At 44.3% G+C, this 22,403-nt stretch overlaps 2 protein-coding genes across 6 annotated transcripts in view; one reads left to right on the forward strand and one right to left on the reverse strand.

Annotated features, from left to right (window-relative positions):
* The window catches only part of PHKA2 (phosphorylase kinase regulatory subunit alpha 2), a 43,309-nt gene extending 27,367 nt beyond the window's left edge, over positions 1-15,942 (forward strand). For all 3 annotated transcript variants that reach the window (XM_065677352.1, XM_065677351.1, XM_065677353.1), the window contains 10 exons: positions 42-198; positions 1,716-1,795; positions 2,359-2,437; positions 2,563-2,692; positions 4,931-5,032; positions 5,664-5,782; positions 9,644-9,808; positions 11,409-11,462; positions 12,825-13,025; positions 15,255-15,942. In XM_065677352.1, the coding sequence (XP_065533424.1) occupies positions 42-198; positions 1,716-1,795; positions 2,359-2,437; positions 2,563-2,692; positions 4,931-5,032; positions 5,664-5,782; positions 9,644-9,808; positions 11,409-11,462; positions 12,825-13,025; positions 15,255-15,428 (1,261 nt within the window). In that variant the 3' untranslated portion in view covers positions 15,429-15,942. The remainder of the gene's footprint in view (positions 1-41; positions 199-1,715; positions 1,796-2,358; positions 2,438-2,562; positions 2,693-4,930; positions 5,033-5,663; positions 5,783-9,643; positions 9,809-11,408; positions 11,463-12,824; positions 13,026-15,254) is intronic.
* Positions 15,943-19,621: 3,679 nt separating this feature from the next.
* PPEF1 (protein phosphatase with EF-hand domain 1) overlaps positions 19,622-22,403 on the reverse strand; it is a 34,738-nt gene continuing 31,956 nt past the window's right edge. Inside the window, exons 15-18 of one of the 3 annotated variants that reach the window (XM_065677354.1) lie at positions 21,960-22,123; positions 21,037-21,121; positions 20,431-20,565; positions 19,622-19,830 (exon numbers count right to left, since the gene is read on the reverse strand). In XM_065677354.1, the coding sequence (XP_065533426.1) occupies positions 19,721-19,830; positions 20,431-20,565; positions 21,037-21,121; positions 21,960-22,123 (494 nt within the window). In that variant the 3' untranslated portion in view covers positions 19,622-19,720. Of the gene's footprint in view, positions 20,566-21,036; positions 21,122-21,959; positions 22,124-22,403 lie in introns of all 3 variants that reach the window. The other 2 variants (XM_065677356.1, XM_065677355.1) reach the window with 2 other exon arrangements.

A 22,403-nucleotide genomic window follows, 5' to 3' on the forward strand; every position in this document is an offset into this window, starting at 1 on the left:
CATATACGCGATGATTTAGCCTTCTGTGTCTTTTCTGGCAGAGGTGCTGATTGGGACACAGAGCTGGATGGACAGTACGGTGTCACTGTTCATTGCCTACTCAATGAGCTCTACAGAAAGGCAGGCCTCAATCAAGAATGGGGATTAATCCGTTACATTTCTGGTATACTCAAAAAGAGAGTGGAAGTCCTGGCTGAGGTATGAAATACAAATAATGCTGGTTCAGTTTCCTGCCTAGAAACTGAACTAAAACTACCGGTTTGCTGGTGGAGCTTGTTTGCCCTTCTTCTGGTCTTTACTTCACAACATACATAGTGCAGCATTTTTCAGTAAATATTGGTTGCTTTTCTGATCTAAAATCTTATTATGACATCTTTACCTTTCATCTGTACTGCAGACTCTGCTAGTGCTGGCACGGGCTGAGAATGTCACACTGTAAATGATTGTGAAGGCTTCATCTCTGGTAATGGGAGAAGCTCAGTTATGTGATTTGAAAGCTGTAGTTGTCATTGGGAATTGTCTATTGCTGTTGCAGTAGCATGAACAGTTTAGGAGCGCTGCTATGTCAAGGTGCTAGCAATGATAGAAAACATACTCTGGCGATTTCCATCCTATTGGGCAGACAGTCTGCTGTGTGCAAGGATATTTGGATTAATTAATATGTTAATGCCTCTAAAATTATTAATTTTAATAGAGGGACTATTAAGTAGTGGCAAGAAAGATCCACTGTAAGGGTACAGATTTAATCTTGAACATTACAAAAATGTTTCTTCTCAAGTACTCTAAAGTATTTGTTTGATTTCCTACTGGGCCCTGCATATTTCTGAAGAGCTCTTTGTAAAATTCCTGGCCATTTTCAAAGCTTTGACTGTCACACCTAGGATGCCCTATTTTAGCAGCAGTCGTATCTGCAGGAAGCAATTTGTGATAATCACGCTGCATGGTACTTCATTAAGCACATGAACTTTTCCGTCCTCAAGACATGATGGACGAGCAGTACAGACAGGCTCACAGGCAGCTGTGTATTTCCAGTTGAGAAGATACTGACAAAGAATAGGGGATGAAGTGAGTAGAGATGATCTGTTTTGTTCCATGTTATGCGAGGGAAAGCAGACTTCAAAATCAGAGGATCCTTGTTCTGTGAGGTCTTTGATTCAGAATGCTAAAACAGGTGAACTGAACACCCACTTTTAAAGGACATCGATGTAAAAAAGTAAACACTGTGGATCTAAGGCAAGCATCTATTTCAGAATGTATCAGGCTGCCTAATTCAGAAATGTGATGCAATATGTTCTGTGGTTATTTAAGAGATATGTTAGTACTCCAGATATTTTATTTTATTTTAGCTGACACTGCCAAGTTCTTCATTGATTAAAAACATTTTTTGTCTTAAGATAAACATTTGTTATTTATTTATGGTAAAGGATAAAGTCCTTTATTGATCAGCCAGCCCCACTGGAGTCCCTGATTGTTAGCTGCTGATTTCATTGAGTCTGGGAGCAGGCTTTCAGCCTGGGCAGACTCTCAGAGCCCTGTTGACCTCAGGGGATCTTTGGCAACTAGTTAACAGCATTCTGCTGGATCTGCATGTCTGGTAATTAATAGAAATGCACTTAAAAATTTGTAAAGGAATGGTTTGTTTTGGGGAATTAAAAATGGTTTCACTTCAATGTGACTCAGAGAAAGGTCTTTTGCTTTCTGTCCGATTACGATAGGCATGCACAGACCTCCTTTCACACCACAAACAACTTACAGTGGGCCTGCCACCAGAACCCCGTGAGAAAATCATTACCACGTAAGTTGGAGCTCTACCTTAGTTACAGAAGCAGCCTGCCCTTCATTTTCCTGCTGGTACTGTTCTATTGTTATTGTCATAGAATCATAGAATGGTTTGGGTTGGAAGGACCTTAAAGATCATCCAGTTCCAGCCCTCCTGCCATGGGCAGGGGCACCTTCCACTAGAGCAGGTTGCTCAAAGCCCCATCCAGTCTGGTCTTGAACACTACCAGCGATGGGACATCCACAGCTTCTTTGGGCACCCTGTGCAGTGCCTCACCACCCTTGTAGTGAAGAACTTCTTCCTAATATCTAATCTGAATCTCCGCTCTGTCAGTTTAAAGCCATTCCCCTTTGTCCTGTCCCTATGTGCCCTTGTGAAAAGTCCCTCTCCAGATTTCGTGTAGTCAAAAGTTGGTTTAAAGTTTATTCCTCACCTTCAGAAGGAACTGTAACCACGCAGGCAAAACTGTAGGCACCTTTGTGGCACACATGTTTTTAGGTGATTTGGTTCCAGTGCTTGTTCAAGAGGTTAATAGCAGGTGCCTGAATAATTGCTAACCGTGGTTTACCTTTTTGTAGCCCACTGCCACCTGAGGAGCTCATAGATCTGATTTATGAAGCCAGTGGCCAAGACATCAGTATAGCAGTCCTGACACAGGTAGGTAGCATGTGTAAAAAGGGTTCTTTCAGCTGTGCCCAGTGTGGCACCAGTGTTTGCTCTGTGACTGGGAAAGCCAAGAGGACTCACTCTGAATGGGTGCCCTTATGGATTTGTCCTTGCAGGAAATAATTATGTACTTGGCGATGTACGTCCGGTCACAGCCTAGTCTTTTTGTGGAGATGCTCAGGCTCCGCATTGGTCTGATAATTCAGGTGATGGCGACTGAGCTGGCCCGAAGTCTGAAATGCTCAGGTAAGAGCAATTTTATCATAAGGGTACGCAAGGCATTATTTCTGCTGCACCTCAGTAGTCGATTTTTCATTTATATGTGTTAAATACTTCGATTAACTTCTTCATTCAGCACACACAGCTACAAGCTTTTAAAATAACTTGCCTTTCTGGCTTAATAACTTACCTTTCTGTCTGGTGAGACACTGGAATGGGTTGCCCAGGGAGGTTGTGAGTGCTCCATCCCTGGCAGTGTTCAAGGCCAGGTTGGATGAAGCCTTGGGTGGGATGGTTTAGTGTGAGGTGTCCCTGCCTGTGGCAGGGGGGTTGGAACTAGATGATCTTGAGGTCCTTTCCAACCCTAACTATTCTATGATTCTATGATTAATGAAAGATTCCTGTCTCACAATCCCACAGTTATTCAAACTGAAGTGGTTATTAAATACTTCATTACCATGGCTTTCAGTAAGTGTTTGAGGTATAGGTCATCACATTGCACATCTGTGTGTATTTCAGGACCCAGTGCCACCAATGTCAATGAGCGTTAGGACCTTAGGTGTCTTCTGAGCATTTGAGCCTTAAGTCATAGTTCTGGTAGTTTTTATTCTAAGTGACTGCTGATCTTCCTCTTATGTATAAGCCTTCTCCATTTGAATGTGCTTAGCTGTAAAATATTTGCTGTTTAGAATTCAGCTAGTGATACGTGATTTTGTCAGCATATCAGTAAAAAAAACTTACAGGCCCCCAGGATGTTGCATATGCCCTACAAAAACTCAAGAAGTAAGTAACAAACAAGTGGTGCAAGGCAAAATACTTTAAAACTCATTTTGGAAATTAAAAAAAATTGAAACTAGAGAGATCTGAGGATGATGATGATAATGACTGGAGAGAGATCTGAAAAATCACTGGAGGATTTTCCTTATTGACAGGGGTCAGAAGTCTAAGAAGGAGCAGTCATGGAAAGTAATCAAGTTAATGTGACCAGTATATAGTGAAATGCTGCCACTTAGGAGCATGATCTGGGCCATATTTTTGTGGCTCAGCTCTTGTTACCATTTCTGATAACTTTGTGGAAGCAGATTTCTGGTTTCTCCCCAGTTTTCTCCCTCATGGAGTGAAGAGGAGGTCCCTCGTAGTTGGGTTAGATGGAGCCCATTTTGGATGCTGCTTCTCTCTTAACTTGAGTTGGTAGCTGTCGCCTATAGTAGCAGGTTTCTCCCTTAGAAGAAGTTTACAAAAGGAGTCGAGTAATTTTCATAGAATCGTAGAATAGTTAGGGTTGGAAAGGGCCTTAGAGATCATCTAGTTCCAACCCCCCTGCCATAGGCAGGGACACCTCACACTAAACCATGTCACCCAAGGCTCTGTCTAACCTGGCTTTGAACACTGCCAGGGATGGAGCATTCACAGCTTCCCTGGGCAACCCATTCCGGTGCTTCACTCACTCTCCTTTTCTGGGATAGAATTATAGAATAGAATCGTAGAATACTTTGGCTTGGAAGGGACCTTCAAAGGTCATCTGGTCCAACTCCCCTGCAATGAGCAGGGACATTCTCAACTAGATCAGGTGGCCCAGAACCACATCCTGTATGAAGAATGTACAGAAGGCCCTGTCTCCCCAAAACCTGTAGCTGAATAGTGAAAAGTGCTTTCTTTGTTCACACTGCAAAGTCTGTTTTTCCTGGGGTCCATTTTGTTATTCCTTAGCCTTAAACACCAGCTGCTTTGTACACTGCTGTCAGCTTCTTCACTGCCTTTTCCATGTTCTTCTGTGGGAGATTTGTGGTGCACACATGTGCTCATGTCTATGTATGTGCTTTTTCTTTCTCTCAGAAGCATAATCCTTCAATCAAATAAAATACAACAAGCCTTCCACATGCATGCATTTTGTTATGGAATAACTGGTTCTGTAATTTAGCTCTACATGTCAGCTGCTGTTGGGAGATGGCTGTAATGCCTTTCCAATTGATCTTGCTTTACAAAGGAGCAATTGCTTTCTCATCGTCAGCTTCAGTGGGATTTCACACAAGCTCCAGCATTAATATCCACTAATGCAAATAGTGTTATTTCCACGCAGTGTTTGTTCTTTAGTCCTGAAGCAAATTTTCTTTGAAATGTGACTCTACAGATTAATTTTTCAGAGAAAGCCTTAGCCACAAAGGTAAATGTGACTGAACTGCATTCAGCAGCAGTTACATAGGAAAACAAGGTATAAACCACCTATAATGATGCTTCGGTTTTCTTCTTTTGCTTTTTAACTAGGTGAAGAAGCTTCAGAGAGTTTGATGAACCTAAGTCCCTTTGATATGAAAAATCTTCTACACCATATTCTCAGTGGAAAAGAGTTTGGAGTGGAAAGAAGCTGTAAGTTGGTCACGTGGGTACTTGTGTATGTTAAGTAAGAACTATAAATATAAAGTTAGATTGTCTTGTAAGTAGGAATCTGTTCTCTCAGCATGTAAAATAGAGGTATAGGTAATGTATTAATTGTGGGTGGCCAATACACCCACAGGTGTATGTTTGCTGTGGAATAAACGAAACAAATATAATGGAAGCCATCTTGCACTGAAATACAATTGTACCCAGTTTTCAGTGATATGTAGACAAACTTTTAAAATTAAAACCCTTTACGTGACCAGAATGAAAACCATGGAAAGGGCATATCTAACCTGCATGCAGGAGGTGTGTCTGACAGGCACTGGCATGTCAACTGTCTGCTCGGTTCATTCTTAGGCCCTCACAGATTCATTGCAACTTTAACATCTTTTAAAACTATTATTGCTCTGTGTCCTGGAAAATCAGGTCCTGATATCACAGTGTGGATCTAGGCCCCTTACTTGGTACAAAAATTTTGACCTGTCGATGTTATTTGCAAGGATGCTGTCACGAGGAGCATTGTACACTTGTGAAAGATGTGTTCATCTTTAGCTCTAGGTACAATGTCATCTGTTTTTCTACCCCTAGAATTTTAAAAATGTCCATTTGCTTCTTTTAGTGCGACCTGGAGATTCCTCTTCGTCCAGCCCTTCAATTTCTATTCATGAAATGGGGCATTCTGGAGCAACCAAACCAGAAAGAAGTGGTATTACTAAATTGAAGAGTGAGATGAAGCAGGTGAGGATTTTCTGTCAATGCTCATCAGAAAATGCAGCTGTTCTGGAACTATGTTATGTTAGGTTTTGTTCTTGGTAAAGGACAGAAGTTTCAAAAGATCCTTTGATTTAAAGCTGATCACTAAATAGAAGGCAGTAAGGGGATGTTTTCTCCAAAAATGTGCTTTCTTTTCTATTCTTGTTTCATATGCTGAATATAAAAGAACGTGAACAAACTCGATTGAAGTCATAATATCAAGTTTAAAACAGCTCTTACTTATCTTTAGCTAAGGAAAAGTCAGATGTTCATTCTTGTACTCTGCCCCAGTTGCTGAAGTGGCCCACATTCCTTCTGGAAAAGACACGCTTGGAAAAGAACTCCTGATGGCTTTGATTTCTCTATTTTGTGTCTCTACTGTTATTTCTTTACTGTTATTTCTTTTCCTCTACTGTTATTTCTTTTCCTCTAGACAAATAGGAAGGTAGTGGTCAAATAAAATACATTCATAAGAGTGGTTCTATTTTTTCAAGCCTGGCTTATTCAGCTGGAGAAGATAAGGCTCCAGGAGGACCTTGTTGCAGCCTTTTAATATATAAAGGGGGCTTATAAGAAAGATGAGGAAATGCTCTTTACAAGGGCCTGTAGTGATAGGAGAAGGGGCAATGGTTTTAAACTGAAAGCGGACAGGTTTAGATTAGACACAAGGAGCACATTTTTTTATTATGAAGGTGGTGAGAAACTGGAACAGGTTCCCCAAAGAAGCTGTGGGTGCTCCATCCCTGGTAGTATTCAAGATCAGGTTGGATGGTGCTTCGAGCAGCCTGGTCTAGTGGAAGGTGTCCCTACCCATTGCATGGACTAGATGATTTTTGAAGTTTCCTTCCAGTGCAAACCATTCTATATTAGAAACCTATTTTTTAAAGGCCCTCTTAACAAGTAAGCCTGTTTCATTTAATCTGAGGCCATTCCTGTACGTTGCTAAGGAGGTATTTGATGTTTTCCTTTGATTGTATTAAATGTATTTCCTAGTAAGCCTTCAGAAAGGAGTGGCATTTCTGCATGGTCTGGACATGGAGTATTTGATGGTGACAGTAAAGGTCTGTTAAAGATTCTTCGTAGGACATGATAAGGCGGTGAAGCAAAAGGACCTGTGTTTGAGCCATGCCGTGGTCAAGTGTTGTGGTATGGCTGTGAAGGTGCTGATAGCTGTAGCTGCTTTCCACTGGCCCTGAAGTGACTCTGGGGGTTCAGTCTGAGCAGGGCTTGCAGCACTAAGGTGGGTGCCTGACTTGAAGGCCTTTGCAAGAAGGAAGAGGGGAGTAGGCACTAGGTGGCAGCATTATTTTGTTTTAAATACCGAGGTGGGCCTGAGATGAAGTGTTCGTACCGTGTTGAGGTTGGAAATGCAGTTCCTGTCCTGCTTTTGCATTCGATGGAAACCTGGTGTTTTGCACAGAAGAGGAGATGGCTGGTTTTATTTTTATTTCCCTCACCTTGCCATTTATGCTGCTTCCTGCCACATCTCATTGCATTCTCTGAGCAATGCTCTAGGTAGTAATTTAATGTCATCTTGGCTGAGGAGGAATCAACTCTATGTTACAAGGAACATTTTCAGGCACCTGTAGTAACACCTCTGAACATCAAGCCTTTGCCTGGGCCTGAACCATGAACACTGGATTAGGAAGCGCAGTTTGGGGTGGACAGTTACAGAAAAATGCTCCAATTCTGAAGTGCTGCATTCACATTTCAGCAGAAATTTTGCCTTGCAGCTGTTTGTTTAGTGCTGCCCACCCAGCTGACAGCCCACAGACTTTCTGCAGCAAGGTGACCTTCCTTTCCTCTGAGTACCCAAGCTTATTCCCTGTTTCTTGTCTTCATACATATGGGTTACTTAACCTTGTTTGCCTCCTGTTCTGTCCCAGCTGCCTGTCTACGTGTTGGTGTCTGGTTTTCTTTTGTAGTTTTTTCATGAGGGCTGCTCAATGTCCAGCAGCATGTTTGCTTCCATGGTAAAACCCTATCTGCAGCTCTGCCGCTGCTCCTAACCCTGGGTGTGTGTGCAAGGCTCTTAGCCATAGACATCTCCTGTGACCTCTCCTGCATAAAAACTTGTTTTCAAACCCTGCCTCTTTGTCTTGTCCATCTTCATTGGGAACCAATTCTCATTACTAATCTTTTAATAGAAGTTGAGCCTTGCATTTAGATCCACTTAGTTCTTCTGAAGCTTAAGTTGTAGCAGATAAAGCACTAAAGCAGATTTAGCTACTTGATGGTGGATAATGTTACAGGTGTCATCAGTATTTGAAAGTAATGTAGCGCTGAGAAATGCTGGCAGTCTCTGAGCAGAAAGGAACCCACAGTAGCTTCATGTTGCTGAGACAGGGGTTTTATGGTCATGGGTATCTCCTCATGCAAGTCATCTTCTTTGAAGGCAGTGAAGTGTAGCTGTTCTTAAGCTCTTGCTGTTATGGAAGATAATTGTTTAAATATTTTACCAACAGAGACCTTGACAATTTAAAGTAAGTCTGAGGCTCCAAATCCATCATGTAGAGTTAGAAAGTTTGCAGCTACGTGCGCACTTTAAACAGGTGGTTGTAGCTCTCTGTATCTCCAGACTTGCTGTCAATGACACATCTCCCAAGTGTCCTAAATATACAGCTGCAGAGCACCACTACTGTGGCCTGTCCTGACACCTGCCAGGGTGCTCTTCCACCTCTCTTCTCACATACCAGTGCAGAAAGGCAGGCTTCAGGTGTGTGTTTGATTCAGGTGCACAGAATTGTTCAATGAGACCTTTGCTTCTCTGAACCACCTGAGTAGCTAGATTAATTATTGTATGCAGATGGATTTCTTTGCTTTGGCATCACCTCTGCCTGCTGACCTGCCTCCTCTAGCTCTGCTTAACAGGAAGGAGGAAGTTCTGTCTTGGCCAGTGTGCAGTGGAAAAGAATGGCAAGCATCAAAACATCAATGGAACACCACCTATACCTCACTGATACCAGTTCTGTTCTTACTTGCTGGTCTTTCTGCAGGGCTCACCTGTGCAGAATCAGTGAGCCTACACTTCCCAAACACACAGTTTTCAGTTTTTCCTTCTTCCCAGTACTTTGCTGAGGTGGTTTCTTACTCAGATGATGAGATTTGAGACAGGGCTGTCAGTAAAGTTCTTTCTGGGCTGAAAGTAATAGGTGTGCAAAAAGGAACATGGAAGCAGAAGAGCGCAGTCTCTGGGAGTGCAAAAAGTAGGCAAACTGAATGTGTGGGAGTGGGAACAAGAATTTGGTGGTGGTGCCACAGTTTTGAAGGTGATTTACTGCCTAATTCAGTGCCAAAGTCTGGTAGAGTAAAATAATAGAGCAGTAGTGACAATAAAGGTAACAAGACTGATTCTTAGAGGGAGGCAGGCATGATGATTACATGACCACACTAAGTTAGTTTTTAGTCTGCTTACTTGAATGTAACCTTTTGCATGGAGGACCTCTCTTGCTGGAGTCACAGGCCCTTTGGCTCTCTTACAAATCCAAGCGAGTCCAGCCTTCCTGCAAATCCCACCAGCTTGCACACCAGTGACACTGCCCTGACAGCCAGTTCATGCTTGTTAAAATAGTCAGGCCTTGTGCTGAACAAAGCAGTGAAGTTTACTGGGTCATGTCTTGTTGAACTGCTTACCTGTTTAGTTGAGAAATGATCAAAGCACTGGGGAAGTGAAGCTTGTGAAGGGGAGAAGAAGGGATCAGTCCTGCTCCATCACTTTGTGTGATATGATAGCATGTATTTTTTTCACTTCTTCTGAGGTAGCATTGTAACAGAACGATACATTCACCAGGAGTAGCACTTGGGGTGGTAGAAGGCAACTAACCAAGGCTTTAATATTTCTTACAGAGGAGCAGTACTCCGTCGTCTCCCACTAGTGCTTCTGCTGGCTCCAGTGGAGACATGAGCTGGGGTGACAGAAAAGGGCAGTGGCTGCGCAGAAGGAGGCTTGATGGTGCTATTAACAGGGTTCCTGTTGGCTTTTATGAGAAAGTGTGGAAAATTCTTCAGAAGGTAAGCTGGCAGCTGTGGAGGACAGGAAGCAAGCAAGCTGTATGGTAATTTGGGAAGATGGTAGTCCAGAGGTGGCATGTTGCTGAGATGGTCTTCAGCTGGAAAACTGGTGGAAACTTGTCACTAGTAGGAGTGTGTCTCTCAAGCACAGAAGGGTTCCATTACCACAAGTTCCCGTGTTTGTTTGGAAGTGTGTTTTTAATCTGAAATCACTGGCGCTTAAATTTCAGCTGAATGATTCTGTTCCACCACTCTGTGTTTTGCATCACCCATGGCCTAATGCAAGTTGTGGTCGGGGCTGTGGGGCACTGCAGTGAAGTGCGGTTCCTGCGCTGCAGTTCAGAAGGGCTGCAAGGAATGAAGTAGGAAACTACTGACTCTTTCAGAATGTCTCAAGGTCTCTTGCTGGCCCTTCTGAGCTATATGGCATTCTTAACAGGGTGGTTTTTTTTCTTGTTTGGGTTTTCTAAAGTGAAAATTAGTCCTTGCCAGCCCTTTGGAGACCAGAGGCATAGATATGCGTTGAAGCAGCTCTCCAGGAAGGACTTGGTAGGAATTACAAGTTCTTACTCATTTCAGAGTGATTATGCACCGGTTCTGTTGTGCTGGATGAAAGCCAGCACTGAGCACCATGCAGCACACTTTGGGGAAAAAATGCGCATCACCAGCTTGGGTTGATTTTGGTTATCCTTCTGAAATCACTTATCCTTAAGCTGTTACTGTTGATGGCAGCCAAGATGAGTCATATATGACCCTGCGGCTATTTACTAATGGGATCTTTCAGCAGAGTGAGCATCACTTCTGTCCTGACCTAACATAATAGCTGGGGGTATCTGAATGTTTCTTCTGGCTATTGAAATCAGTTGTGCTTATTTATCTTCAGTATTTCATTCTTAAAGTCTTTGGAGCATTCATAAAGCCTCTCTCTTCTGGGTGCGTTTTTGTACCTCAAGTACCCAGATGTGTCACTGCTCAGCCTGCCTTCTCACCAGTTAGATTTTGTCACTCTTTCCTCGTGTACAACTTCATATTTCTAACCCCACCTCTCCCCCACTGTTGGTGGCCTATGTCCAAGCACCACGTTGACATCCTTGAGATGCGGTGCCCTGGATCTGAAACACTTAACTAAAAGTTGTTTTAGTGAAACTGAAAAATAAAGGTTCTCACTTCAGTGGTCTGTTGTTATGCTTTTGCATGACCTTTTATTTCTACATCGTTTCCCACAGAATGTTCTCACTGATTTGTTTCCCTCTTTTGTGTGCCTCTTGCTCTAGTGGCTTTCCAAGTACTTTCCTCCCCTTCAGTAGCTGGACTGGAGCACAGCACGCTCTCTACAATGTCATGTCAGGCTATTTCTAATGTTTGGCAGGTTATATAATAACTTCCTTCAGCAAAGGTGAAATAATATTTTAAGCAGGTTTTGTTGGTTTTGTTTGGGGGAGTTGTGTTCTTTTGGGGTTTTTTTGGGGGGGGACGGGGTTGTTTTTTGTTTGGTTTTTTTTAACTGAAAGTTGGCACATACTGTCTTAGAGCAGAGAAGCCTCAGATTTACTGGCAAGAAGTGTAATTTCTGATCATTGTCAAAATGTTGTTGTTTCAGTGCCACGGTCTGTCCATTGATGGATATGTCCTTCCCTCTTCAACTACCAGAGAGGTACTGTAAAATGCCGATGATTTTCTAGCCCCCTGCCTGAAAGGTTTGGTTTGACATTGCAAGGTGCAGTGTGGCTGCTCTTGCAGATCCCTGGTTTTAGGAAGGTTATAAGATAGGGGCCTTCCCCCAGAACCTCCACCCGCTTCCCCGGGGTTCTGCAACTGAGCTCCTGCCGGGCAGGTCTGGGAGTGGGTCTGTGGCAAGTTTCCCCTTGGCTTAGCCTGCTCTCTGCACACCTTACCTGACCCTTGGGGCTCACAGAGCAGTGCTTGACAGTGTGGCTGATGGCCATCCTTCAGGCTGGCTGAGGGGAAACCACAGCCTGGCTAGAATAAAGCAGACCCCTTGCTTGCCACTTTTTAATATGCTGCAACAGCAGCCCGTGTATTTTGGCATCAGATTCTCAAAAGTAAGTATCAGTTTAGAGTGATTGTTTCTAACCAAAGCTTTGACTCCTTAAATCCGTAACATTTCCTTACGTATTTTTTTCCCTTAGTTGGATTGCCACTCTTGTCTTTAGGCACTCTGGCAAGTTTTGAATTTACAGTTGTAAAACAAACTCTTTCGAACAGTAATCCATCAGTGCAGAAGCGGTGCTTGTGTGCCTGAGACTGGTTTTCTCTCTGGTTACCTCAGATTTGTCTCTTGGTTCCTTTTATCCGAGGAAGGGTGGTGAAAGCTGACAAGAGAAACTGGAATTTTCTGCCAAACTTACACTTTCTTTTTTTTTTTTTTTTTTTTCCATAATGGAGAGCTTTATTTATCTCTATTGTGTAGATAAATAGGCTTATATTTTTAGCCTTATATTTTAGCCTGTCGGACCTCGACAGTGTCTAATTTTGCTATTTAAACGAACAAGGACAAACCTCCTAAGGCAGCAGCTTTTCACATTCACCCATAGAGCAATGCCAGTGCAATGAAGCTGCTCTGCAGACAATACAGCTATACCTCTGTGTGGAAAAGCATTCAGGTGGTTATTTTTAAAACTCGGCAGTGATTTTTGGCTTTGCAACTAACCTGCGATACCAGAAATATACTTACAAGGCAGAGTGCGTCAGACCGCAGCATGAGGAGCAAAGAGTTAATTTGCTAGCTAAGCATCTGCCTTCCTGTGTGTAACTAAAAAGTGTGTGTGATGGGTTGCAGGGCTGGAGGAGTCTTCTGGAAGTCGCTTAACTGTTTGCAGGGCCTAGCAACACGAAAAGCTTCTCTAAGTGCTAAAGCCACACAAACATTTTGTTCACTTTGGTCAGCCTACCCTCATGTGCAAAGAGGAGCCTATGTTCCAGTGCTTGCAGGGTGTGATGAGCCAGGCTTTGGGATTTACCAACTTTTCCTTCCATTTCCGCTCAAACTTGCTAGATGACACCGTGTGAAATCAAGTTTGCTGTGCACGTGGAGTCAGTGCTGAACCATGTACCCCAGCCTGAGTATAGGCAGCTCCTGGTGGAAGCCATCCTTGTTCTCACGTTCCTCTCTGACATCGAGGTGAACAGCATTGGGGGTATCATTTGTGTGGACCGAATCGTGCACATGGCCAATGACCTCTTTCTGCAGGAGCTGGTGAGTTCAGAGGGCACTGGTGTGAAGCCTCCATGTTTGAAAATTGTCCTCTGCTCCCTTTTTAATGTGTGTGGTGAGCTTGATCTTACCCATATTATAGAATCATAGAATAGTTAGGGTTGGAAAGGACCTCAAGATCATCTAGTTCCAACCCCCCTGCCATGGGCATGGGCACCTCACACTAAACCACGTCACCCAAAGCTCTGTCCAGCCTGGCCTTGAGCACTGCCAAGAATGGAGCATTCACAACTTCCCTGGGCAACCCATTCCAGTGCCTCACCACCCTCACAGTAAAGAATTTCCTCCTTATATCCAATCTAAACTTCCCCTGTTTAAGTTTTAACCCGTTACCCCTTGTCCTGTCACTACAGTCCCTAATGAAGAGTCCCTCCCCAGCATCCCTATAGCCCCCCTTCAGGTACTGGAAGGCTGCTATGAGGTCTCCACGCAGCCTTCTCTTCTCCACGCTGAACAGCCCCAACTTCCTCAGCCTGTCTTCATACGGGAGGTGCTTCAGTCCCCTGATCATCCTCGTGGCCCTCCTCTGGACTTGTTCCAGCAGTTCCATGTCCTTTTTATGTTGAGGACACCAGAACTGCACACAATACTCCAGGTGAGGTCTCACGAGAGCAGAGTAGAGGGGCAGGATCACCTCCTTTGACCTGCTGGTCACGCTCCTTTTGATGCAGCCCAGGATACGGTTGGCTTTCTGGGCTGCGAGCGCACACTGAAGCCGGCTCATGTTCATTTTCATCCATGTTCATCGACCAGCACCCCCAAGTCCTTCTCCGCAGGGCTGCTCTGAATCTCTTCTTTGCCCAGTCTGTAGCTGTGCCTGGGATTGCTCTGACCCAGGTGTAGGACCTTGCACTTGTCATGGTTGAACTTCATGAGGTTGGCATCAGCCCACCTCACAAGCGTGTCAAGGTCCCTCTGGATGGCATTCCTTCCCTCCAGCGTATCAACCGAACCACACAGCTTGGTGTCATCGGCAAACTTGCTGAGGGCGCACTCAATCCCACTGTCCATGTCAGTGATGAAGATGTTAAACAAGACCGGTCCCAACACCGATCCCTGAGGGACACCACTCGTTACCGGTCTCCAGCCGGACATCGAGCCATTGACCACAACTCTTTGTGTGCGGCCGTCCAGCCAGTTCTTTACCCACCGAGTGGTCCATCCATCAAATTGATGTCTCTCCAATTTAGAGACAAGGATGTCGTGTGGGACAGTGTCAAACGCTTTGCACAAGTCCAGGTAGATGACATCAACTGCTCTACCCCTGTCCATGAGTTCCGTAGCCCCATCATAGAAGGCCACCAAATTGGTCAGGCAGGATTTCCCCTTAGTGAAGCCATGCTGGCTGTCACCAAGCACCTTGTTGTTTTTCATATGCCTTAGCATGCCTTCCAGGAGAATGTGCTCCAAGATTTTGCCAGGCACAGAGGTGAGACTGACTGGTCTGTAGTCCCCTGGGTCTTCCGTTTTCCCCTTCTTGAAAATGGGGGTTATATTTCCCTTTTTCCAGTTGTTGGGAACTTCACCTGACTGCCATGATTTTTCAAATACGATGGCCAGTGGCTTGGCAACTTCACTTGCCAGCTCCTTCAGGAGTCGTGGATGGATTTCCTTAGGTCCCATGGACTTGTGCACATTCAGGTTTTTAAGATGGTCTCGAACCAGATCCTCTCCTACAGTGGGCCTAGGGTCTTCATTCTCACAGTCCCTGTGTCTGCCTTCCACGACTTGGGTGGTGTGGTCAGAGCATTTGCCAGTGAGGACTGAGGCAAAGAAGTCATTAAGAGCCTCGGCCTTCTCCAGATCCAGGGTATTCTTCCCCTTACAAAGACAGACCAAGTCACTGAAGTATCTTCTGGAAATATGTTTAGAAAGCTAATTTAAGAGTTGTGAGAGATTCAAAGGGAATAAAATTATAGGGGCTAACAAGCTCTGAAGTGAGGTTTTGCTTTACCAAGGCATCAGAATTACCAATATGTGAGTATTCCCCCCACAAAGACAAAAATCTGGGCTGTTACATGTTCCTCATTTACTTCCACTTATCCAAGTAAATCATGTGGGTCCTATAATAACTGTGATTACGGTTTTCATGAGTGAAAGGAGAATTGCTTTCAGTATTCAGCACAAATGCAAAATCATAGTTAGGTGAGTTTTTTCCAGTAAATAAGCATGCACACCTAACATTCCTTCCTCTTTTGCTTGTCTTTTCAGAAATCCTTTGGAGCTACTGGTAGTATCTTGGAGAAAGACATAGCCACAGGAATTTGCCACTTTTTTTATGACAGTGCCCCAAGCGGGGCCTATGGCACGATGACGTACCTAACAAAAGCCATAATTATTTATTTACATGATTTCCTGCCCAGCACAGGCTGTGCGATGCAATAAGCAATGCCTCATGCAGGAGGGAAGGCTCAGCAGCTCCTTCTTCCTCTTTCAACTTCTGGTTTAGTTGCTGTATATTTGTGTGCCGTGCACTACCTCAGCATTTCACACTGGTCATCATGCCATGTGCATGCCTCCCTGCACGGGATAGGTAGGTGGGATTTGGCCTGGGTTTAGGGGGTGGGTGGGAAATAACAAATACTAAGGCTTATTCTGCCCAAAGTGCATCAATGTCATTCATACTAAATTAGCAAGAATTAGAGAATTCTGCCAAGGGGAAAACAGATTACACTGTGGAGATCCTAAGGCATAATAAAAGGAAGGAACTGTAGCTCGGGCATAAAGTCTCCAAAATGAGGGAAGTGATGGAATTCATTAATTTTTCTCCTGCTGTGTGTAAATGTACATCATTGTGACTCACTAATGCACAGTGTGAAACACCCAGGGAAATGTAAATTGGAGGCCTATGAATAACTTGTAATAACCAGGTGATATTTCTAATACACGTTTATTCTGATTTTCGTCTCATTTGCATCCAGTCAATGCAGTGCTAACTCCAGCAGAGACAAGTATTTTACAATAGCAACTGACTTAAGAGGATGGCCTCTTTCAGGAAGCTGCATCTGTCTTTAATCTGAGCCAAACAGCTTCTTTCCCTGCATCCCTGAGGCTTTGGAGGCAAAATCTCAAGTCTCCAGGTTCTCCAAGGTGACAGACAGTTTTATGCCTGTAATCCTTTCCTCTGAATGGAGCAAGATAAACCCCTTCCACTTGAGCACCCTTTCCAAGTCCCCCAGTCCTTTCCCTTGCAAATAGCCTCAGAGTTAGGAATGGCAGGATTGCCACCCTTCCAGCACAGCTGGAGTGTATGGAAGGCTGTGATGTTTCTCTTCTCTTTTTTTTTTTTTGTTTGTTTGTTTGTTTGTTTGTTTTGGTTGGTTGGTTTGGTTTGGGTTCTGGTTTTTTGGGGGGGCTGTTGTTTTGGTGTGCGTTTTTTTTTTTTTTGTTTGTTTGTTTTGAAGGTTTTTTTGTTTGTTGTTGTTTTTTGGGGGGTTGTTTTTTTGTTTTAATTTGAAGTCACACTTGCCACATGCAATTAGGGCTGGGCTGCCTGGAAGTCTCCCCTTCAGACATCTCCCGTGTTAGTGCCTTTTCCTTGAATCTATCCACTGGAAACCAGTTTCTGAAGAATAAGTGTGGGGAAATGGCTCTGGTCATTTAATCTGACACCAGAGGTAGGCTGCTTCTGGAGGGGAAAACCCTGCTGTACCGTAGATGCCACCAGCCAGCATGCATCCAGCTGCCAGCTTCGGAAAGCACCTGCAGCTGTAGCCTCCCTCAGTGGTGTGGAGGTGTGCTGTCACTGCCACCCTTGTCAGCAGAGAGGATCAGAGTGATTCTATCTTGCCAGGGAGAGTGGAAAAGAGCAGATATGGCCTGTAAAAAGTGTTTTCTGTACTAATAAGCCTGATAAGCGTATTTCCATGAGACTCCCTCCACTCTTTCAAAACATAACTATGCCATTTTTATAGTATTTAGAAACCTTTTTTTCTGTAACAAAAGTACATGGTGCTTTTGAGAATGAGATTTTTGGTTCCAGTTTTATACAGATATCTGAAATACCTTGATGAAAGCGGGGAAGTAAACCTCACTTGCCAGCACGCATGGTGCCAGGGAGGCTACACTCCTGACAGCCACGGTACCATGCCTGCTGTCCCTCTGCAGAGTCACTGCTGCTTGTAGCAATGGCTGGACACTGGCTTAAGGAGAGCAAAGGTGTGGGAGGCATTAGGAGGTGATTCTGTGGGTTTTTTCAGTGAGCAGGAGAGTTTTGCAGCCCAGGGGCCCTTGGGCTGGATGCCCTGAGAGAGGCCTGTCCTGTGTCAGCCACCATGAAAAGTGTGGACCTGTTGAGGAGCTGGTGCAAAGGTGCAGCTCGGGTACAACTAGTACTTGGATGTGGAAGTCATTGGCGTAGTGCCTGTTGTGCAGGGATTTGCCTTCATAATGTTTTTTGTTTTCATTTATATTGTGAGAGATCAGTTAAAGCTTGTTTCTAGGTAAATGAAAGAAAAATCCTTCGTCTAGTTTTAAGCAGCCAGATGTGGCAGTGTAGAGCACGAGCACACAAAAGCTTGTGCGATGGTTTCGTTCTATCTAGTATCATACAAAAAGTCAGTCATAGCAGCTGGTTTTGCTTTTCCTGTTGAATCCTAGGTTTTGGAAGATGCAAGATGATTTTTCCCTCAGACTACCTTTTTTATTTTTTATTTTCTTTTACCTTGAGTGTGATCTTGTTATCAGAAACACGAAGGGCAGTGTAGCTGGTTCCACAGGTAGCAGCTCTGAAGTCTAAAGCATTGGATAAGCCTATGGGCAAGCATAGCTGAGCCCCCTTAGCACTTGTTTTTTCAATGGGAGAATCATTGTATTTTAATTTGAAATCACAGTAGGACCAGGAGTTTGGTATATTTTTGATCATGGACTGCAGGCAGTTGGAAAGTATTTCGGTGGTAATTTGAATTCAGGTACCTGATGGTGAAGGGTGGGATTCTGAAAGGAAAGGCCACTGGAAGGGAAACTTGTGTTACTTGTAGTTCAGGCACAGCTCCAACTTGCTGCTGCATCACTATTCAGACCAAAGAACCATTCTAATTGGAGAGCTGCATTTTAGTGCAAACCTAATTAAGCAAGTAAGTTTTTATATAGACCCCCTGCTTCACTGAGGACCCACGTGGAGGGGGTAGGGGTTAAGCTCTTGCAAAGCAGAGCTAGCACTGGTGAGGCAAGGGTGTGCTCCCAGTTAAAATACATGATACCATTGCAGTTTGTGTGGAGCTGAGCTCCTTGGCTGTTAGGCTTTCCAGGGGAGCAGTAGAAAATGACACAGCCAGCTTCAGGTCCCTGGAAACTAATTATGGAAAAGAGGCAAAGGCAAACAAACATCCCATGCCTCAGAATCAAGGGCAGTAATGAATTAAAATAGACCAACCTGAGACCGCGTCTTTCCAGTCTGAGCGGCACTGTTGCCCTAAGTTGTTTCATAGAATCACAGAATAGTTTGGGTTGGAAAGGACCTTAAAGATTATCTAGTTCCAACCCCTGAACAGCTCAGGGGGTGGCGGCCAGCCAGGCCTGCAGGCAGCCTTGGGGCTGGTCAAGGGCACTACCTGCAATAGTAACTGGGACTGACTCAGAGCACCCACTGGAGGGACTGGTGGCAAAAGCAGACTGCAGGGCTGCACTGTCCCATTCCACCTTGTCCCAGGGAAACCAGGGTTGGAGGCAAGATCCCACCACACATGGTGTTATCAGGGGTGGAGCCTTTTTTGTTGCTCCACTGAGGTAAGGTGGGACTGACCCTCATGAAGCATAGCTCACAATCAATGTGTGCTCAAATTGAACAGCCAGTATTACCAGCCATTAAAATGTACTCTAAATTTTGTTTGCATTATTGAAGATTCTTCTTTCCCCCCTCCGCTGGGCAGTAGAAATATGTGTGTGCATGTTTGTTCATTCATCTGTTAAGTTACTGCAAGACGTAAGGAAGAGAGCAGTGCCCTCAGCTTAGGCTGCTGTTACATCCTGGGATGATGAACTGGGATGGGTGCTTTGTTTTGTACTTTCCAGACTGTGATTAAATAAAGCCTAGCCTGTCTTGCACCATGAAAATCTAAAGAGGGGCTGGGCTGGAACCTTTCCCTACCCAAGCAGCACTTTGCACACACTGGATGTACTAAGGCTGAATTAGGTAATGCTGTTTTCAGAAAGTGCCCTACCTGGCCACACTTTACCTCATGTCCATGTGTTTCTTTCCAACTGGGACATGCAAGAGATCCAGATCTCTCCACTCTCTCTCCTCTCTGGGCAGGTGGATAGGACTGGTAGGAACAGGAGGACTGGTAGGAACAGGAGTATTAGCTGGCAGCCCAGGATAGGGGGTGGGGGTACTGGGCTCTTCCATCTTCTTGTGTTCCCAACACTCAGTTTCAGAATTTATCAGTTTACTTGGTAAAGCATTTATGCTTAACTATATGCAAGAATATTTAGGCATAGTAGTATCAAAATGTGTTTACTTGGGGTTCTTGTTAATTTCTTTGTTTTAAAAATGTACAGTTCATCTTTAGGAAGAGTGTGTTGTATTCAGATGTGTGTAGGATTCCAAAATATAGGCAAAAAGACGCCACACTTAAATGTTGCTGTGGAGGCCAAAGGTTTATTTAGTGATCTGTCATGGGTGACATGAGCATGCTGAGGCTTTAGCCTCTGTTAGGGTGACAAGTTATGATTGTTGCTTAACTCCAACTGCCAAGAAATGAAGGGAAAGGTAACCAGTGGCAAGAGGAAACGTCGCGCAAGAGTAAACGCCATTCAGGTAAGATCCTCTGAGTTGTGCCTGTAAACTCTAAGAAGGAAGGTAGGTAGTGACTTGGAATGTTGTAATTCCACTGTGTCACACAAGGAGTAGGATAAAAAGCAAAACTGCTTATTTTAACTATATAGTGATTCTGCCTTGTTCTCCTCTCTGGGGCTGTTGTGCCTGTGGTATCACCAGGGAGGGTCTGATATGTTCGTTGTGGCACCAGTGCTGTTTCTCAGCCATTGCTAAGGGCTGCTGTTAGAATCATGCCCAAGTTTCTCTTCTTATGGGACTGAAGGTGCACCCATGGCAGTGTTCATGGCTTAAACTGACGGGGGAGATGCCACCAAGGGGGAGGATAAGTTGTAAAGGTACTTGTGACAGTGACACTGTAATACCATAAGCAGCGGGTTTTCATCTCGGTCTCATTACTCTCAGGTGTACATCACCCAAAAGGGACAAAAGAAATGCTTACACAGTGATGGCCAGGAGTACCATACTGAGCCCATTTATTGCCAGTTTCCCAGACTGCTTATGATTTCAATGGGAGTGTGAGCTGCTATGGTAGCCCACAAGATCTGCTTTTTTATGAGTTTGCCTTTCTTTCTAGTCTATGAACCACGTGAAAGGCCTCTAAAAACTCACTGAAGTCAATGTAGCCATCTTTGTTGTTGTCTATGCTGAGGACTAACTTGCCAAGGGATTCATCAGTTACATCAATGCCCAGGTGAGAAGTGAAGAGTTTCCATGTGTGGCGAAACTCCTCAAGGGAAATCAGACCTAAAGGAGACAGGCAGAAGGTTGCTTTCTCCAGTGCTGTTTCTCCTCCCTGCATTCACAAAAGCATGCATGCACACACCTTTGCTGCAAAGAAGTTACCTGCCTACCATGGCTTGGGTATATGTTTTGATTTCATAACTGAAGTGCATTTTTACTTCAGGTAATGATCTAATGCTTTCAGCAGCGGATTTGAGAACATGTGAGATACTGAGTGGAAAGGAGAAAAAGCCTCCGGAAAGAGCCAAGAGTACTGGAGATGGGCTCTGTGAGAAATTTTTTACCAAGCTGGGCTGTGTGCACTGTCCCTTATATGGTTACAGCCTGACTGCTTAAATTAGTCTTCACTAAACTAGAAAAATGACATCACCTCTGGTTCCTCTATATTTGGAAGTCTTGAGGAGGAAACACAGTGGGGAAAAGTAACTGGTACAGGGTTTCTAGAACTGGCACGGTGAGGCTACCTCGACCTACCTGAGTGATCTTTGTCAATTATATTAAAGATGAGCTCCAGATCCTTTCTGTATCTGCACAGTGTCTCCACCAAAGCTGGCTGTACCTGGGTTTGAAATCACATACAGGAAACAATTCAGACTTCGAGTTAGTCTAACCAACAGAATATGTATTAGCCAATTCTGTCTTCCCAGTTTAACTTGTCAAATGTCCAAAATAAACCACAATCCTTATGCTTGAATTCCCTGGAATGATACTTTGTGCCTTGCCCCAAGGAAAAATCAGCTAAAAGCACTTTTAGATGGCAGGGCAGGGGGGAAAGGAGCCCTTCACACCTCCTACCTTCTGTAATTATTTGTGGAAATGTGGATCATGTAGGGAAGATGCTGCATGCCACGAGCTCGTACAAAGGTTTTGCTGTACATATGTGAAAGGATCTTGCTGCTTAGAAAAATGATGGCACTGGCTAAGTACCAAAGCACTATGCAGCCACTTGGTAACAGCTGGACTCTGTAAAAGACCTCAGCTGCCATTAAAACTCTAAAAGGCCATCTACAAATGTGACTCCCTCCCAAATGTGACAGGTGCCTGAACTGGCTATGGAGCACATTTGAAAAGCTCATCTCAAAGAGGGAGGGCTGGAAGTCAAAGGATTTGTCCCATCTCCTCAGTTACGTTATCTAAATGCCCTTGAGAGTCAACAGAAAGTAAGGAGCAGTTCTAGCATGTGATTCATCCAACCTATTTTAAGCATCTACCTTAGCAGGGAATGATGATGATCTGCACCCTTGCAGTGCTCATTTCCCTCCAGGGACTATAAAAGGAAGCTTGGCATCTTGTTCAGCTGTATCTGTCTACCCAATCGGCCAAACAACTGTCTTGTGCCTCAAGTTGCACCAAAAGCTGTTCCTCCAAGCCTTGCTAAGAGGCATTTTCATCCTTACCTCCTTTACAGGTTGACTTATTTTCAGATCATAAAAACATGACATGAAGTCAACTTCTCCATCTGGGGTCAGCTGTACTAACTGAGAGCGCAGCATCCTCCAGGGCAGTCCCAGCTGTAGGACAGACTCCATTGCAGCAGCCCAGTCATGGACAGAAATCCTGCCTGCCAGAAGGGGGGTCAGTTCATGGTTACAGGCAGTACATGACACAGCACTCATGAAGTCACCGGCATGCCTTCTGCCCTTTCTAAAAATGGTTGCAAAACGCAAATGATTTCTCAGTAACACTAGGATAAAGCCCCTCATAACAGTCGGCAGCAGGGTTGGACTAGGTATTTCCTCACTTCTCTTCTGACCTTAACAACTTTTTGATGCTATTATGATGTCCAGCATGTTTTAATACCTTTTGAGAAAACCAGATAATGTTACGAAGTGTACTTCAGG

This window comes from Lathamus discolor, chromosome 4 (assembly GCF_037157495.1).
Source record: "Lathamus discolor isolate bLatDis1 chromosome 4, bLatDis1.hap1, whole genome shotgun sequence".
Classification (NCBI taxonomy): Eukaryota; Metazoa; Chordata; class Aves; order Psittaciformes; family Psittacidae; genus Lathamus; species Lathamus discolor.